This window comes from Monodelphis domestica, chromosome 2, assembly GCF_027887165.1.
Source record: "Monodelphis domestica isolate mMonDom1 chromosome 2, mMonDom1.pri, whole genome shotgun sequence".
NCBI lineage: Eukaryota > Metazoa > Chordata > Mammalia > Didelphimorphia > Didelphidae > Monodelphis > Monodelphis domestica.
The window spans coordinates 478,285,356-478,304,990 of NC_077228.1; the positions used below are offsets into that span (position 1 = coordinate 478,285,356).

The window sequence follows — 19,635 nt, forward strand, 5'->3', positions numbered from 1 at the left end:
GCCCTTGACTACTGAATATTTCAAACCAAATGTCCCAAAGACACCTCAATCAGTTTCAAAACAGAATTCATATTTCCCGTTAAGCCTTTTCCTATATGGAACATCCCCTCTTTCTACCAAAGATGTTTTTTATCCAACCTCCCAGGCTCACAAACTTGGCATTATTCTTAATTCCTTATACTCCCCCAATCAACATATCTAATCCAATGCCAGGTCTTGTTTCCAATTCCACAACACCTTTGGTCTGTGCCCCCTTCTCTTCATAAAGCCATCACCCTCGTTCAAACCTCTCCCAAGGACGATTGCAACAGCCCTCTAATGGGTTTGTCTCGCCTCTCTCCCTGTTCTAGTCCATCCTTCACAGAGTTACCAAAATGATTTTCCTGAAATACAGGTCTGTCCACATCACCTCTTTCTTCAATAGACTCAGGGGCTTCCTCTTGTCTCTAGAGAAATGTGGGGATTTTCTGGCCCTTTTCATTTTGACCCCAACCCATCCTTCTAGTCTTCTTATACATCATCCTCCTTCCTGCATTCTATAATCCATTTATCCTGGCCTTTTTTATGTTCCTTACCCACAGAGCTTTATCTTCCATCCCCAGGCCTCTGTATTGCCTGTCCCTCTCCTTGTAAAACATTCCCTCCTTTTCTCTGTCTCATAGAATCTCTTACTTCAAGACTAAAGCTCAAGCCTCACTTTTTTTTTGAAAATTTTATTTAATTAGTTAATTTAGAATATTTTTCCATAGTTACAAGATTCACGTTCTTTCACTCCCTTCCCTTCAACTCCCTCCCATAGCTGATGCGCAGTTCCACTGGGTTTTACATGTGTCGTTGATTAAGACCTATTTCCATATTATTGATATTTGCATTAGGGTGATCACGTAGAGTCTACATTCCCAATCATATCCCCATCCACCCATGTGATCGAGCAGTTGTTTTTCTTCTGTGTTTCTGCTCCCACAGTTCTTCCTCTGGATGTGGATAGCGTTTCAAGCATCACTTTCTACATGAATTGTTGCTAAGAATATTTTGGTGTCTATGAGAACCATTTTTTATTTTTTACCTCCTAAGAGAATAGACCTAGCATTGGGTTCCCTGGTGAAAGAGTATAAATCTATCAGTCACTAGCTTAGCATGATTCTGTATTGCTTTCCAGGATGGTTGTGCCAGTTCTCGGCTCCACCAACAGTGAAAGCAATGTGGTGTGCCTGCCTTTCACAACCCTTACAATGCTGTCTCACTTAAATCCAATCCACTCACAAGTCAAGACATCACCCCATGATGTCATTAGTCTTCTTCAAAACCAAAGAACCAACAATAATAACTACAACAATGTTTATTATTAGTTCCCATCTTTTGAGATAATATCTTTTATGCCTCTTCTTGCACACATCACTGATAACATGCTGCAACCTGATGGTGCTCACACTGTTTTTTCCCATTGTCCTTTGGGTCCCCTGCAAATCTGATCCTTCTGAGAGGATAGTGGTCCATGCATCACAGTCATATATAGCATCATCTAGCTTATTTTCTTTCTATAACCACACAATAAAGGCAGGTGTCTCTTTTCAAGGCTATTGTTATTTATTCCTTGCCTGGGTTGATTATCCCTTTTCCCAAGTGGTTTCTGGGAAACAGAAGGGTTCTGAAACCCAATTAATTCCATACCAGGATGCTGTTGACCAGTCTGCATAGGTTGATTCTTCTGTTTTTGTTTGTTTATTTGTTTGTTTGTTTTTTTAAATCCTTACCTTCCATCTTGTAATCAATACTGTGTATTGGTTCCAAGGCAGAAGAATAGTAAAAGTGACTTGCCCAGGGTCACACAGCTGGGAAGTGTCTGTGATCAGATTTGAACCCAGGCCCTCCCATCTCTAGGTCTAGCTCCACTAAGCTACCCCACTGCCCCCAATTCTCCTGTTTTTCCAGATTCTTCTAAGGAGACATTTTGTAGAAGGAATGCTGTTATAGCATGAAGCGCACAGGAAGTGTGATCTTAATAATCTAGGCATCTGGATTCTCACAGCAAATGTAATGTGATTAAAGTTGGGAACCAGCCTTCACCACTTCATGAACATAGGATTCCTGACATTTTTTCCAAAAATGACAAAGCATAATTTAATTAGCATTCTGAATAGAACTAAACATTATCCATCCATTATTTCTGTGTGTATGCTGTGATTAAAATAATAAATACTTTCAATCATAGCATCAATTCAAGTTATAATGAAAAAACATTTTTTTCCTCTATTCTTGCCTCATGACTGAGTGTGGAAATTCTTAAGTGATACATTTGGCTCTGGGGCCACAGTTTGATGTCTCTGCTTCACAGCCTCCCCACTTATACACCAACTGGCCTCATTCAAGTAATTTTTTTTAATGTGATTATCATCATAGCATGGACAGTCTTGACTTCAGAAGACTGGTGGTCAAACATGCCTTCTTCTCGGGATACAGGTCATGGATGACAGGTGCAAGAGGTATATGACATCATATATATGCTCCTGCCCTTGTTGCTCTGTTTTGCTGAATTATCTGTTTTTATTACAAGGGAGGATTCTGGAGCAAGAGGAGAGAAGACAGGGCATTGGGAATTAGAATATAAATTCATCGTAAAGGGGGATTATTTCATTCTTTGTTATTATATACCCAGTGCCTAGGAGGAAATAACTGCTTAATACTTTTTGTTTGACTGGGAAGATGACCAGTATATAAAGGTCTTTGTGGTCTTCAGATAAAAGATATCATTCCCTTTCTCCTTTGACTTGAGTATAAGATTCAAAACTGGGTATTGCTGGGTCAAAGGATACACATAGTTTTAAAGCCTCTGGGATATAATTCCAAATTGTTCTCCAGAATGATTGGATCAGTTCACAAATCCACTGGCTGTGATTCTTGTCCCAATTTTGCCACGTACCCTCCAGCATTTATTATTTTCCTTTTCTATCATATTTGCCAATCTGATAAGTTATGAGGTGGTACCTCAGGGTTGTTTTTAATTTGCATTTCTTGAATCAAGAGCAATTTAGAGGATTTTTTTCATGATTATATATTGCCTTGATTTCCTCATCTGAAAACTGCCTATTCAGATCCTTTGATCATTTATCAATTGAGGAATGATTTGCATTCTTATAAATTTGACTCAATTCTCCATATTTTTATAAGACCTTCATCAGAGATACATAATGTTTATTTGTTTATTTATGTATTAGTATTACTTTTTTTTAATAAACCCTTACCTTCTGTCTGAGAATCAATACTGTGTATTGGCAATGGGGGTTAAGTGACTTGCCTAGGGTCACACAGCTAGGATATGTCTGAGGCCAGATTTGAACCTAGGACCTCCCATCTCTAGGCCTGGCTCTCAATCCACTGAGCCCCCCACATTGTGTTCATTTAGAGAAACAGAATTGTTTTCTTTTTCTCAAGCACATGAATAGAAACGGAAATAAGTCTGCAAAGGGAGAGAAAGTTGGGTGCCAGGTTGTAGAGAGACTTGGACACCAGCAAGAGGAAGTTTCTAATTTATTTGGTAGGTAACAGGGAACCAGTGAAGATATTTGAGCAGAACAACATGATTAGATCTTTGTATAATAGTGGATAAACATTTTTAAGTGCCTACCTACTATGTGCCAGGCTCTGTGCAAGGTGTTAGGGATACAAATAAGAAAAAGAAAGTAGTCCATGACCTCAAGGAGCTTACTATTTAATGGGAGAAGACAATACACAAAAGAAAGCTGAAAAGGCTGGGATCAGGGGTGTGGAATCAGGAATACCAGAGTTGAAATTGCTAATGGAAAATGAAGAGATGCCTAGAAAGTTCTGAGTCTTATAAGGAAAACTTTGGGGAAAATGTATTGCTCCATTCTCCAGCCCTCCAATCAGAAGGGAGGGAGAACTGAAGATGTTGAGCATCAAAACCTATTTAATCTGCACTATGATAAGATTTTTGCATGATGAACTTATTCTGAAGGAAGCAGAAAGTTCATGAAGTTGAAACCAGAATAGATGACAGAAAATAAGAAAGATTTTTCTGGAAGTTGTACAAAAGGTAGATTGAAAGGAGAGAGAATAAAGTAGATAAAAGCAGGAAGAAAAGAAGCAAGAAAACTTTTAGGACTTTTTAGTTATTTATTGCATTCATCCAATTATTTATAAGACATCTTTGTTCTAATAGCACTTCCAACTCAGCATATCCAAAACAGAACTTAACTTTCCCTTCAAAATGCCTCTTCCTTCCTCTTCCCAAATCTGGCCAGATTTCTCCACTCAAATCCTTCAAAGGTTCCCTTGTTGTTGTTCAGTTGTGTCTGACTTGGACCATTGGAGTTTTCTTGGCAAAGACACTGAGGTGGTTTGTCATTTCCTTCTCCAGTGGATTAAAGCAAACAGAGGTTAATTGATTTGCCCAGGATCACACAGCTAGTGAGTATCTGAGGCCCAGTTTGCATTCAAGGCTTTCTGACTGCAGGACCTCTATCCACTGAACTGTGCACAAGCTGCCTTCTTTTATGATTTACTGTATTAGATTTTTGAACCTCTTTTTCCATTTGGCCAATTCCACTTTTTATGTAACTCCTTTCTTCATTGTTTTTTATGCCTCTTTTTCCATTTGGCCAATTCTGCTCTTTTTGCATTACTTTCATTTCTCTTCCCCATTTTTCTTCTGCCTCTCTTATTTGATTTTCGAATTCCTTTTTGAGCTCTCTTCCTGAGAACAATTCCTATTTTTCTCTGATATGCGTGTGGCTTCTTTTATCTCACTGTCCCCTTCTGAGTCTATGCCTTGCTCATCTTTGTCTCCCTAAACATTTTCTATGGTTAGGTTTCTTTTTTCTGTTTACTCATTTTCTCAGCTCCTCCTTTTTTTACTTTTACTTTTATCTTAAAGGTGGGATCTGTTCTCAGGGTAGGGGGAACACTCTCTTAAACTTCAGTTTTTCCTTGCTGCCACCCTCAGCTATGGGTTTCTGGGACTTTCAGTTTATCCAAGGTGGTATGATGGCCTGGCCTGTGAGCTGGGAGCTCTGAAAGCCACCTCTCACTGCTGATTCAATCTCCTCTAGGGATTGCTGATGGCTTGCAGGGCTCAGAGCACTGTGAGGTACCTTGTGAGCTCCGGACCTCACCTCAAGCCTGGGCAGGGGCTCTGGACCTCACTTTGGGCTTGGAGCCTTGGTGTAGCCTTGGGCAGGGCTCTGGGTATCTCTCTTAGGCTAGCACCAGCCAGGCACAGACTGCCTTGCTCTGGGGTTGTGCTGGGGTTTGGATTTTCATTGCCAGTTTGGACATAGATTCAAAGCCTCATTCAAGGCTTATACCAGCCAGGTGCACTGTGGACTGCCCTTTGATAGAGCTTGGGGCCTCATCACTGGCTTGGGCAATGACTCTGGGCTACCCCTTAGGTTCAAATGGACCAGGCACCATGGACTGCCTTATATGAGAGCTTGGGGATTCACTGCAGGCTTGTGCTAGGGCTTAGAACTTCAAGATGTGGGAGTTGGCTTAGGCAAGGTTTCAGAGTCTTGAAGTTGGCTGGTGCCCGGGTCCAGAACCTGGAGTAGGAGTTTAGTGGTTGGTACTCTTTGGTGTGGCTTTGCTTCCAGCTGTGCTTTCCTCTAACCCAACAAAAAAGATCCTCTCTGCCTACCTTCCAAGTTGTTTTCTGCAGGAGAGTTGCTTCACTCCATCCCCTTGTTGGTTCTGTCACTCCAGTATCTATTTTAAGGTTAATTTGAGAAGATCCTCAGAGAGGGTCCATCTTTCTGCCATCTTTCATGATTCACTGTAAAACAAATTGTACACCAACATAATAAACCAAACTTGCTTCATAGTTATTTATACAAATGAAATTCCATCCATAAAATGTATAAATAACTTTTAAGTTACTCCAATAAGGTTCTTTCTCTGCCCCAAACTGTTGTCTTTATATTTTGGATATATCAGGAAGGAATGAAGAGAAAAAACTATGTTAGCCATTAAGTCTGTGGGTTGAGGGGGCAGAGGAGAGAGAGAGAGAGAGAGAGAGAGAGAGAGAGAGAGAGAGAGAGAGAGAGAGAGAGACAGAGAGAGAGAGAGAGAGACAGAGAGAGAGGAGAGAAAGACAGAGATAGGAAAAAGAGAGTGAGGGAGTGAGAGAGAGAGAGAGAGAGTGAGAGAGAGAGAGAGAGAGAGAGAGAGAGAGAGTGAGAGAGTGAGAGAGAGAGAGGAGAGAAAGACAGAGATAGGAAAAAGAGTGAGGGAGTGAGAGAGAGAGAGAGAGTGAGAGAGAGAGAGAGAGAGAGAGAGAGAGAGAGAGAGAAAGTGAGAGAGAGAGAGGAGAGAAAGACAGAGATAGGAAAAAGAGTGAGGGAGTGAGAGAGAGAGAGAGAGAGAGAGAGAGAGAGAGAGAGAGAGAGAGGAGCAAAAGACAGAGATAGGAAAAAGAGAGTGAGGGAGTGAGAGAGAGAGAGAGAGAGAGAGAGAGAGAGAGAGAGAGAGAGGAGAGAAAGACAGAGATAGGAAAAAGAGAGTGAGGGAGTGAGAGAGAGAGAGAGAGTGAGAGAGAGAGAGTGAGTGAGAGAGAGAGAGAGAGGGAGAGGAGAGAGAGCTTTTTTTAATTAAAAAAATTTTTTTAATTTAATTTTTAAAATTGTTGCATAGCCACCTACCTACATAGTTGGGGGCTCAATATCATCCATGTTAGACAATTTGGACTTGCCCACAAACGTCTCCTCCATGTTAAGAAATCTAGGCATGCCCAGACAAGTCTGGGTTATACATATAATACTTTAGTATAAATCTTTGACAAATAGCACTTTTTGTTGTTTCTCATGATGTTTTCCCAACCACAGAATTACTGGGTTTTATTGAGTATGATTTTTTTAAAACTTTAAATTCATTCTATTAGATTGTTATCAAAAATGATTCTACAAGGTTGTAATTTCAGTAGAACTGAATAAGTGTTCTTGTTTATTCATAACTGCTAGCAATAAGTATCATTGCCTTTCATTATTTTTGCAAATTTGATAGATGTGAGATGACACCTCAAATTTGTAATTATTTAATTTTTAATAAGATTAAGTATTTTTCAAATGGTTATGAACAATTTGCGTTTCTTCTTTGGAAAACTATTCATAGCCTTTGACTCTCCATCCTGGATGGAGTTAGCTTTGTAAATTTTTAATAATTACTTACATATCAGGTTTTTTTTTTTAAATTTTTTTAAACCCTTACCTTCCGTCTTGGAGTCAATACTGTGTATTGGCTCCAAGGCAGAAGAGTGGTAAGGGCTAGGCAATGGGGGTCAAGTGACTTGCCCAGGGTCACACAGCTGGGAAGTGTCTGAAGCCAGATTTGAACCTAGGATCTCCCCTCTCTAGGCCTGGCTCTCAACCCACTGAGCCACCCAGCTGCCCCCACATATCAGGTTTTTTGTCTAGCATAGTTTTAAAAAATAATCTAGTCTTTGATTTTAGTTACATCTTTCTTTCTTGTACAGATTTTCTTTCTTTCTTCATTCCTTCCCCCCCCCCTCTCTCTCTCTCTCTCTCTCTCTCTCGCTCTCTCTCTCTCTCTGTCTCTCTCTTTCTTTCTTTCATATTGGATGAATGATAATATTTATAAGGTTAATATACATATTAGATTTAGGATAGCCATTATTCTACCCCATGGAAACCACATGAAGGATTCAATGTTAGTCCAGGAACAATTGGTATAATTGTTCTCTCATGAACTCTACTTTTCCTAGACTCCTGAAGACTTCCAGAAGCCCACCCTATGGTTCAGACACCTCTCAGAAAACAAATCTGGGGTTGTACAGTTTCTTTGGCAGATAGCGTAGTAGTGTGCAGCTCTAATGCAGTTCAAATTCTGCCTCAGACTTTTCTTAGTTGTATGACCCTGAGCAAGTATTTTAACCCTGTAGTTCTCAATTTACTCATCAGTAAAATGAGCTGAGGAAGGAAATGGCAAAGTGCTCTGGGATCTTTGCCAAGAAAACACCAATAGGGGTCAGAAAGAATCAGACATGATTGAAAAAGAAATAAACAACAAAAGCTTATCTGTTGAGGATCCTCTATCTGGGGCACCAAGACTTAAATTAGAACTTGCCCAGGATCATATAACAACTATATGTTGGAGGCAACACCTGAACCCAGGTCTTCTGACTGTGAAATCAGCTTTCTGTCTCCTTTTTCACACTACCTCTCAAGTAGTGACCTTTATTCCTAGCTAAGATAATACTGAAAAAGAAAATTATAGCCCAGTTTCCCTAATGAGTGTAAATGTAAAAGTATTAAATAAAATATTAGCTAATTCATCATAACCAAGTTAGGTTCATATCATGTATCAAAGTCTGGTAAAAATCAGAAAAATTATCAATGTAACACAAACCAAAACCACTTTAAAAAACCCATGTGATTTTACCAGTAGTTACATAGCTTGCGTGGCTTTCTAACCATGGAGGAGAGAGTAACTCAGGAGTTTTTCTGGCCTATGATTGACCCAATTGACACAGCAGAGGTCAGTGAGCCACTGATTTCTGGATATTTTTACCCTAGTAGGTTACATGCAAATTATATGCCAAATGGTATGACCAGTATTTGGTGGGCTTAAGGATGCCTTGACCGTAAGCTACAGTAAGGTTTTGAAATGAAAAATTTAAGAAAAAACTTGAACTCCTTCTAAAAATCTAGTACTTTTCCTGCCCCAGTCTTACTTACATTATTCTCTATGTCAGGATATATTCTGGGGCCTATAAAATATAGAGTAATTTCAGGATATTAGAAATTTTAGCAATTAAATAAGATTACATATATATATATATATATATATATAAATAATTCAGCTATTTCAACCAAAAAAATTTATGGAGAAAATATTATGTCATTATTGTATAGTGAAACATATTTATAATGTCCCCTCCCTTCCAAGTTGGATGCTTTCTGTGGGCACAGATGATACATTAAAAATATATTATTTTATATATTTTGCTAAATTTTCTTTTTTATTATTATGAGCTTGGCGTACCTCACCAAACATGAACGTTTCCATATACAATGCAGAAAAGAAAGTTACATGCAAAACTACGACTCTATTACATATACTTATTTCAAGTATATATTCAATTATCCAAGTATATATTTAGTTTAACATAGTAGTTCCAATACTTTCCATGGATAATTTAATTATCTTTGTCTCTCCTCTGTTGTGCCTAGAACTGTGGCTTACATATACTAGTCATAAAAAAATGATTGATGGGTACATGAATGAGTGAATGAATTAGTTGCCCACTGCCTGTTGATTTCTAATGGAATCTCATTGTTTATTCATTGGACCCTTTTAATATGTTGTGAATCCTACAAGGTGAACGACTAGCAATCTTTTGTCCTTTTTGTTTTTCCTTTTCCAGACACAGCTCATGTACAAATGGGCAGAACCCAAAATTTGCAGTGAGGATCTTGCGGGAGCAGTGAAACTTCCAGCCTCTGGAATGAAAACCCTTTGCCCACCCTGTAACCCAGGTTTCTTTAAAACCAACACCAGCACCTGCGAACCTTGTCCCTATGGCTCTTTCTCCAATGGCTCAGGTAACCTGTACTCCTTACCTCATGTTCTGACCTATTGTACCCTCTTGAAGGGGGTCCTATGAGTAGACTGATAATACCCCCATGGACACTGAACCCAGCCTTCTTATCTCCTGAGGATTGTGTTAAGAACTAGATACCTCTGACCTGAGGGGAAGCACAGGCATGAATGCCATCCTGGGATATAGGACACCTGTGTTCTAGTGCCATCCCCTTCAGAGTCAAACCATTATTATTTTTTCATTCAGAGATTTTATTTTCCTGATTACATGTAATAACAACTTTCAACGTATGTTTTCCAAAATTTGAAGATCCAAATTTTCTCCCTACCTTCCTTCCCTCCCCCCTCTCAAAGATGGTTAGCAATTTGATCCAGTTCATACTAGAGTTAAACTTGAAGATTTCTTCCCTCCCTTCTAGTAGTGAAATCTTATAGACACTGGCACAAATATGCAAGAAACACTTCAATGTTAGGTGCCTGGGTCTTAACAACAAAAGCTATGCTAAAAATGTTATCACTAGGTTTCCTAACCCAAGATAGTAGCCTAATTTGACACAGCAGAGTCCAGGAATGATGGAGAAGAAAAGATTGGGGGATGGTTTCTTCACATTTCAACCTTAGGATATTACATCCAATACTATGAACTGGGTATGACGGGTTTAAAGATGTCCTGAACTATAAGATACACCAGGGTCTTAGTTTGAAAAATTTTGGGAGAAGCCTGAACTTGCGGGCATCCCACATTTCTCTGGTTTTTTGTTTGTTTGTTTGTTTGCCATTGCTCTCATCATTCTCTGTATCTGAATCTGCCTATAAACTGACCTAAAAAATTCAGGTCCCTTTTTTTTTGTCATTTTGGAGTTTATTAAATAATAGTGAATGAGAATTAGCTTTTTGAGGCAAGGAATTGAGTGTTTTTTAGAACAGAACTTAGCCCTGCATCTTTTTTTCACTCTCTGGCTCTTATTGTCATTAACCAACATAGCTGCAGCTCCATTTTGAGTCAATAGAGTCTTCTTTCTCAGTTAACTCTTGTGTTTCACTTCCTGTCAGGCTGTATCAACTGCCCAGCTGGGACTGAACCAGCCCTGGGATTTGAATACAAATGGTGGAACACATTACCCACAAATATGGAAACTACTGTTCTTAGTGGAATCAATTTTGAGTACAAGGGCATGGCTGGTAAGGACCCCTCCTTCCCCCCACCCCCTTACAACTCTATCTGTTCACCTTGGGGGCACTATGATATTGATGTTATTGTTATTGATGCCTTATTCCTTTTTTTGCCTCTTCTTTTAAAGCCCTCCCCTTCACTCTTATAATCAATACTAAATATCAGTTCCAAGGACAAAGGGTGGTAAGGGCTAGGCAATTGGGGTTAAGTGACTTGCCAAGGGTCACATAGCTTGGAAGTATCTGAGGTCACATTTGAACCCAGGACTCCCCCATCTCCCAGACTGGTTTTCTATCAACTGAGCCAACTAGTCCCTAATTTCAAAGTCTTTGACCAAAGAAACAAGATCACCTCATGGACCACATTAACTGGGGACCAAGGAAATTCTTCCCATTTCCAAAACTCATTTTGCCTCCTTCTCCAAGTTTAATTATAATCTATCCTATTGGTCACTCTTCTCCCTGATTTTCCAGGCTGGGAGGTAGCTGGTGACCATATTTATACAGCTGCTGGAGCTTCAGATAATGATTTCATGATCCTTACGCTGGTTGTACCAGGATTCAGGTGAGGAATATAAGCTACCAGAGAAGGGGTTGCAGTTGAAGCTGCCACATGTAAATCACAAAATGCTACATTTTTCTAAGGAGCTGTGAGGCTTGAAATCCATTGGATCAGAATTAAATCAGTTTCCTAACTGAGGCACACACAAGTTTAGCCTGCATAGCCCCCTATTGGTCTTGCTATTCAACAAAGTTATGTCAAAGCTGGAAGGAATGTTGGAGATTAGTCCAAAACTTTATTTTACAGATGAGGAAACTAAGGCTCAGGGTGTCTAAGTGGCCAAAGTTACACAACTCCTCAGTTAGAGACCTACTTGTAAGTTTCAAAATGTTGTTGCCAGGGAAACTGCCTCCGGCAGCTTGCCTCAGGGATTCCGCCCAACCAATCCCATGCTGGGGGTCGGACCATGTCCCAACTTCCTGGCCTGGGATTGGTCTTGAATTGGACCAATCCCATGCTAGGGAGTAGCCACGCCCCTACTTCTGGCACAGGGTTTATGAGGGGATTTCGATTCAGAGTCTGAGAGAGGCTAGTCAGTTTCAGGCTGCTGGAGCTCCGGGTTTCCTTTCAGTTAAAGTTTTACAGTTTAAAAAAGAAATAGCTTTTATTTTAATCATTTCATACTCCATAACAGATGTTCGTGACTCATGGGCAGGCCAGTTTTTCTCCCAATACACAGTGTTGCCAGCTCGCATTCTTGTCCCTCACAGTTACAGAAAGGACATTGAAATCTGGCCTCTCCTTCCTCATGTTCATGATGGGTTTCTAGCCTATCCTGTCTTTTGGAAGTAGCCTGAGAAGAGGGATTATCCCTTTTTTTTCATTCTGTTGTTCTCGTTGGCCAAGAAGTATTACTTAAATATTTCCTCTTCCCTTTTTAAGGAGGTTACAATAAGCTATAATGGTAGAAGTGTTAGACTAAAAGTAAAGAGACTTGGGTGTCTAGTCACAGCTTTATATCCTTTTTATATAAGTGATTTATAAATCACTTTTATACCTTGCACAAATCACTTAATCCTCTTGAGCCTGCCACCTTATGTGTACAAATGGGTTGGACTAGATGTTCTTTCAAGTTTCTTTCAGCACTAAAATTCTGATTTTCCTGGCCTTGGGCCCCTGTGAGCCCAGCTAAGGGCATCCTCATCCAATGGCAGACAGAACCATCACTTTAAGAACAGAAGACCTGAGAATGTGAGACCCTCAGCTCCAAAGTGGAGAGCCAGAATGGGAGGCAAAGTTGGAACTGGATTTCTCCAGAGCCAATGTGAATTCTTTCTTCCATTTGTGTTTTTGAGGGACTGGTCAACTGACCAACTTCCCCTTTGCCAGTGTAATGTCACCTTTTCCTCCTTCCTACTCTCCAAGTATTCCTTTCATTTGAATCCCATCATGAGAGGATTATCTAAATTTTTAGGATTTTTGTTAGTTTTCAAGAGAGTTCTGCTTCGGTCAAGTGCATTGTCATCTTCAGATAACCCTCAAAGCTGTTTCTCTTGGTTCCCATAAGTCTGAACTTTCAGACACATTTAGGGAAGGGAAGGACTGTTGTACCCTCAGCATAGAGATCCTGATGGGATGTGATCTTCTGGGTATATATAGTCAGGTCTTCATTAAAGAAATGAGGCTAGAGACTTGTGGCCTTCTTCCAGAGCACCCCGCACCTCATCCTGCCCCCCTCTTCCTTTTAGCCTATGCTGCTCTTTTTTTAAATAATTATTTATGGTCCCCCAGAAATGACATTTGACTTCTGCTCCCACAGCCCTCCACATTCAGTGATGGCAGACACAGAAAATAAAGAAGTGGCCAGAATTACTTTTGTCTTTGAGACTGTGTGTTCCGTGAACTGCGAGCTTTATTTCATGGTGGTAGGTTGCTTCCCTGGCCTATTGAAGCTCTTGTTGGGACTAGAGGGAGGGTTATCCTCATCCACTAACTGCATTGATCAGTGTGGGGTGGGGTGGGGAAAGGAATGGTATTTCAGTGCCATGAGGAGATGCCATTCTTGTTCTCAGAGTACTAATAGACTCATTTTGAGTCTTGTGATCATTCTAATTAGGGCATCATGCTCTGCTTCTTTATTCATTCATTGCCATAAGGAAGATGGGTTGGAGAGACCAGGGTAGGTAGAGGGAGGGTTCAGACTGCAGTGTAAAAATTCCATCTCTGTTTTGGATTTAGGGAATGAATTCCAGGACCAACACTCCAGTGGAAACATGGAAGGGCCCCAAGGGCAAACAGTCCTATACATACATCATTGAGAAGAACTCCAGCATGAGCTTCACCTGGGCCTTCCAGAGGACCACCTTCCATGAAACAGTAAGTCCCTCCACTTACCCCAGCTCTCATCCCCAGGAAGCATCATTGATCAGGAAGAGACAGTTTGAGCAAGGAAGAATTGTCAGGACTAGCCTAGGAGGGGAACTGATGCTTAGAACACTAGGTTTAGGAGAACTTTAAGAGATCGCTCACTTATAACCTCATAACCAAGCTGGGATACTTATTTCTCCTAACTGGATAAATAACCCAGACTAGGCAAGTAGGGATCTATCTTATTCCTAATGTTCTCCTGGGTAAGTGGTACCATAACTCTCCTAGATAACCAATCCCAGAACCTAACAACCTCTGTTGTTGGTGGGTTTTTTGGGTTGTTTTTTTAATAATGATATACTATGCACATAATACCTATATTATATAAATATGTAATAAATCATGATTATCCAAGAACAATATCCTTTGTGCCTATTTCTAGATCTCACTCTGTGTTCAAATGGAGGGAAGTGCCTTATATAATAGGTTTTTAGCGAATTATTTGTTGAATGGCAGAATGAGTAAAGTAAACCCAGTAGAATATTTCTCGCCTTATTTGTGAATTATAGGATAAGAGATCAATCTGTTGTTGTTATCTAAGAGCCTCCATTGTGGGTTCTTCCCCTGGAACTCAAATACTTATTATCCTTTTTATCTTTTTTCCTTGCTCTCTTGGTTCCAGGGTCGGAAGTACACCAATGATGTTGCCAAACTCTACTCCATCAATGTCACCAATGTCATGGATGGCGTGGCCTCCTACTGCCGCATCTGTGCCCTGGAGTCCTCTGACTCTGGCTCCTCCTGCACTTCTTGTCCTGCTGGCCACTACATCAATCGAAACTCTGGGGCCTGCTACCCCTGTCCAGCTAACACATTCCTGAGGGCACACCAGCCCTATGGTATCCAGGCCTGTGTACCCTGCGGTCCAGGGACCCAGAGTAATAAGGTACCACCCAATCAACTTTACTCATTCACTTCCCATGTCATATTGATTGCTCTTTAGGCAAGTCAAAGAGCTCTTAAGTATCTGAGCTCTAACATGGCTTGGCATGTACCCAGGATGCTAGAGCCATAAGACATGTTGGCCCTATGGATGATATACCCTTACTTTTTCAGAGCCCACGTCTCTCTCTAACCTTCAGGGGATGGCATGGAATTAAGTTCATTTTACCCTGTTCTTTTAGGGATAAATAAGAGAGATTAGTAACTATGGAAACCCAGAGGGAAATGATATTTTTATGCAGGGGCCTAACAAGTGAACATTTGTGTAGATTCCTGGTTCTCCCAAGTTTCTATTCCATTTAAGTCTAATCCTGCTTGATTTTTTATTAACAATTTGCCCAGTCCACTTTTGAGAATCTTAACTTTTTCTCTAGGGGAGAATTACCATCACTGTCTCCTAAGACACAGAGGGAACTCTTACCACATCCATCCCTCTCTTGCCATGGCACAGCATGGTGTCCAGGCTCAAATATGAATGAAAAGATATGCTCCATGAATGCCGATTACGGTTGGCTATTAATGCTTCTGAATGGCTTCCTTAAAACAGAGCAAGGAATAAGATTAGGAGAAAGAGAGGAGCTGTGGGTGGGTGGTCAGTCTGTTCACAGAAACCTCAGAACTGAAACTGGGGGAAGAGAGGTGAAATAGGAGATTTAGGCTGTCTGCCAAAGTATTACTTTTATGAAAACCTGCAAATCACCTGTGAGTCAGGGATGACGAAAAGGGATGGAGTTGAGGGTCAGGAGGAGACTCCTGTTCTCTCAGCCTACCTGTGGTTCTTTTGTCTCTGCTATAAAATAAGGAAGCTATGTCTTAAATTAAATATGACGATTATATTTTGAGAGTTCCATTTTCCAAGGATAGAAATTATGATCACTCATTATCATCAGCCCTGTATTGCAATTCAGTCCTTATTCAAACTTCCTTCTCCCTCTTCTTATTTTGGGCTGGTTCACATTGGAGAAAATGCCTGGTTGAGTTCCAGTCCCAGCCTTCCCCGGAAGAGCTCTGATTTGTTCTCCAAATCAGTGCCAGGAGGGCCCAACAGGCTGACCTTGCCCCATTCCTTCCTGCAGATCCATTCACTCTGTTTCAACGACTGTACCTTCTCCATCATCAATACAGCCAGAATTTTCAACTATGATTTCTTCGCCTTGGCAAATCCTCTCTCTTTGTCTGGGGGACCAAGCTTTACTTCCAAAGGGCTCAAGTATTTTCACCACTTTACCCTCAGCCTCTGTGGACACCAGGTAAAATGTCTGCAAGTGTATGTGTGGGGAGAAAACCTGGGAAAGACTACTGATCAGAGAGGGACTAAATATTTGATGGCCCAGAAAAAAAGTAGGAAAGCTCTTTCTCCCTCCAGGTCATTTTCTTTTCTTGAATAATTAAAACTTTGAGATTATCTTTTTTTTAAACTGTTTTTGAAAATAGAATTCAATAAACATTGATTAAATGCCCAAGTGCAAAGCATTAAGCCAGATGCTGAAGAAGATATTAAAATGAGTAAGATGTGATCCCTATTTTCATAGAGTTTATGATTTAGTAAAAGGGCATCATATATAAAAGACTAGCTATGCAAAAAAGTAAAATAAGTGCACGAGAGGAATAAAGTGCTTTTTAGGGTTCCAGAAAAGGAAAAATCATTTTAAACTAAAGAGATGGGGGGGGGGCAGAAAAAGAAGAAGCATTTATATCAAACCTAGTATATGCCAGGTACTGTGCTAAGTGCTTTTTAAAAATATTGTCTCATTTGATCCTTATAACTTCTGGAAGGTAAGTGCTATTATTATCCTCATTTTTTTTTAACCCTTACCTTCCGTCTTGGAGTCAATACTGTGTATTGGCTCCAAGGCAGAAGAGTGGTAAGGGCTAGGCAATGGGGGTCAAGTGATTTGCCCAGGGTCACCCAGCTGGGAAGTGTCTGAGGCCGGATTTGAACCTAGGACCTCCCATCTCTAGGCCTGGTTCTCAATCCACTGAGCTACCCAGCTTCCCCCTATTATCCTCATTTTATAATTGAGAAAACTGAGGCAAACATGTTAAGTGATTTGCCCCGGGTCATGGAGCTACTAGTATCTAAGGTCAGATTTGAACTCAAGTCTTCTTGACTGGCTGTACTACCTAGGTGCCCAGGATTTAGGAAACGAATTTAGTAATTTTTAAAAAACCCTTAGGTTCAGTCTTAGAATTAGTACTAACTATCAGTTCTAATATAGAAGATAGTAAATGATGGGGAATTGGGGTTAAATGACTTGCCCATACTAGGAAGTATCTAGGGTCAAATTTGAATCCAGATCCTCCAGACTCCAAGCCTGGTTCTGTATCCACTGAGCCACCTAACTGTCCTGGAAGTTCATTGAGTTTTTTGGTTTATTTGATTTTTAATTTTATTTTTATTATCACACAAAACACACTTCCATATTCATCATTGTTGTAAGAACACACTCATACAGAACCAAAACCCCCAAATAAAACCTTAAATACACTGATGGGAAAGATATTATTTTCTGATCCCCATCCATCCATCCATCCATCTCCAACAGTTCTTTCTCTGGAGGCGAATAGCCTTCCGTGTCACATGTTTTTCAGGATTGCCCCAGATCATTACATTGCTGAAGCTCATTGAGTTTTGAAGGATTCTTAGGAATTTGGCAGAGAATGGGGTGAGGGGATGGAAAGGGAATATCAGGCATCGGTTATGGCACAAGCAAAAGCTTTCAAGTCAATAAAACACTGAACCCAAATGGAGAAGGGTTAAGAAATCCAGTCTGCCAGAGCAGAGTAGTACTGTGAAAATCCAAAAAGTTGGAGTCACGTTGGAGTCAAGCCTTAACTACAAGGTAAGACATGTGGGTTTTATTGGTGGCTGCTAGGAGGTTATTTGAGCCATTAAAGAACTGTGAACGTAAATACACATAAGGAAAAATCTGGCAATGGTGTGGAACGTGATCTGGAAAAGGTTTCATCTCTGTCCTTTTAACACAATTATCAATAATGTGAGGGTAGGCATATACTACGTGCTACTAAAGTGCGCTGAGGATACAAGGTTGGGACTGAAAGCCACAATGTGTGATAGAATCACAATCCATATTTGTAGTTCAAAGGCTAAGGTTCTCCATTTCTTATTTCCTGTGACCCTGAGCAAGACCCTTAACCTACTTTGTTTTCTTTATCTGTAAAAAGAAGGGGGCTGTACTTGAGACAGAGGACCTGGGTTTGACTATTGTGTTTACTGCTGTTTAGTAGAGGCAATATGGCGGCAGTGAGTTGGTACAGTAGATGGAGTGCTGGGTGGAGGTAGGGAATCATCTTCCTGAGTTCAAATCTGGCCTTAAATTCCACCACCACCCCCAATTACTTGCAGAAACAATTTTTGACCATTATTTACTGACATCTTGTGATTCAGATTCTCTCCCTCCCTCCTTCCCCTAGCAGTAAATAGTCTGATAGAGTGCATGCCAGTGCATATTTATATTTATATTTATATGGCAATACATATTTCCATATTCCCCATGCCTTGGCAGAAGACACATATAATTAAAAACTAATGAAAGAAATAAAGTGGAAAATAGTGTGGTTTGATCTGGAAACATTTTCCAACAGTTCCTTCTTTGGGTGATGATAGCATTTTTTTTTATAATAAGTCCATTTGGGTTATCATGAAACCTTCTTTCATTGATAATGATCAAGTCCTTCACAGTTGATCATCATATAATATTTCTGTTACCTGGTTCTGCTGGTTCTGTTCGTTTCACTTTGCATCAGTTCATAAGTCCAGGTTTTTCTGAACTTATCCTGTTTGTCATTTTTAATTTTTTTTAATTTTTAAATATTTTTCCATGGATGCATGATTTATTTTCTCTCCCTCCCCTCTTCCCTCTCCACACCCAGAGCTGACTTGATACCTATGTCATTTCTTATGGTGTAATATTATTTCATTACAACCATAAATCACTACGTATTCAGTCACTCCCCAATGGATGGGCACCCCCTTTGTTTCCAATTCTTTTCCACTACAGAAAGAACTGCTAAAAATATTTTTGTATAAATAAGGTCCTTTTCCCCTCTCTCTGATCTCCTTGGGATATAGAACCAGTAGTAGTATTGCTGGGTCAGAGGGTATGTATGGATAGTTTTATGACCTTTTGGATGTGGTTCCAGATTGCTCTTTAGAATGAGAGTGTTTTAATGTTCCAATTTTCCCATATCCCTTCCAACATTTATCACTCCCAGATACTTCTTAGTTTGGTGCTCCTGGGAAGTCACTTAACTCTGTTTGCTTCAGTTTCCTCATCTATAAAATGAACTGGGGAAAGAAATGGCCAGCCACTCCAATATCTTTGCCAAGAAAACTCCAAACAGGTTCAAGAAGAGTTAAACATGGCTGAAGACAACCTAACAACAACAAAAGAAGCAACATGACATAGGATCCCAGAGTCATAAATTTAGAGCTGAAAGGGATATTGAAAGTCATTGTAACCCCTCATTTTATAGTCACTAGTCAGGAAGACTTGACATTCCACCTCTGAGGTTTATTTCCTCGTGGGGTCTTGGACTAAGTCTCTTAGTCTTCTTATGCCAATTTGCTCATCTCTTTCTAATAATCATCTAATAATAACACCTAAATACGGGAGGTGCTCGTTTCAGATATGAACTAAGACTCTTCCTAGCTGTGTGATCCTGGGCAAATCACTTCACCCCCTATTGTCTATCCCTTACCATTCTTCTGCCTTGGAACCAATACATAGTATTTATTCTAAGGTGGGAGGCAAGGGTTTAAAAAAAAATAATAATAATTAACCACTGATGTGCCCACAGAGGCTGAAGTACTCATTTCTCTAGGAAAGGACCTCTCTGCTCTGGAACAAGGTCTGCAGCCTTAAGAGACTTAAGCATCCCTTTCCCCACTCTTGTCACCTAATTAACTCTCTACCCCAGACTGATTTACTTATAGCTTAGGTTTTGGTTCCTATCTAGGATTTTCCCAAAAAGGAGGACTAGAGAGGCACTCAATATAT

General features: G+C 40.2%; 1 protein-coding gene across 1 annotated transcript in view; it reads left to right on the plus strand.

Annotated features, from left to right (window-relative positions):
- ELAPOR1 (endosome-lysosome associated apoptosis and autophagy regulator 1) overlaps window positions 1-19,635 on the plus strand; it is a 108,382-nt gene that overhangs the window by 78,762 nt on the left and 9,985 nt on the right. Inside the window, exons 9-15 of the mRNA XM_001381901.5 lie at window positions 9,395-9,572; window positions 10,624-10,752; window positions 11,218-11,308; window positions 13,065-13,170; window positions 13,484-13,621; window positions 14,295-14,558; window positions 15,691-15,864. Of these exons, the coding sequence (XP_001381938.2) occupies window positions 9,395-9,572; window positions 10,624-10,752; window positions 11,218-11,308; window positions 13,065-13,170; window positions 13,484-13,621; window positions 14,295-14,558; window positions 15,691-15,864 (1,080 nt within the window). The remainder of the gene's footprint in view (window positions 1-9,394; window positions 9,573-10,623; window positions 10,753-11,217; window positions 11,309-13,064; window positions 13,171-13,483; window positions 13,622-14,294; window positions 14,559-15,690; window positions 15,865-19,635) is intronic.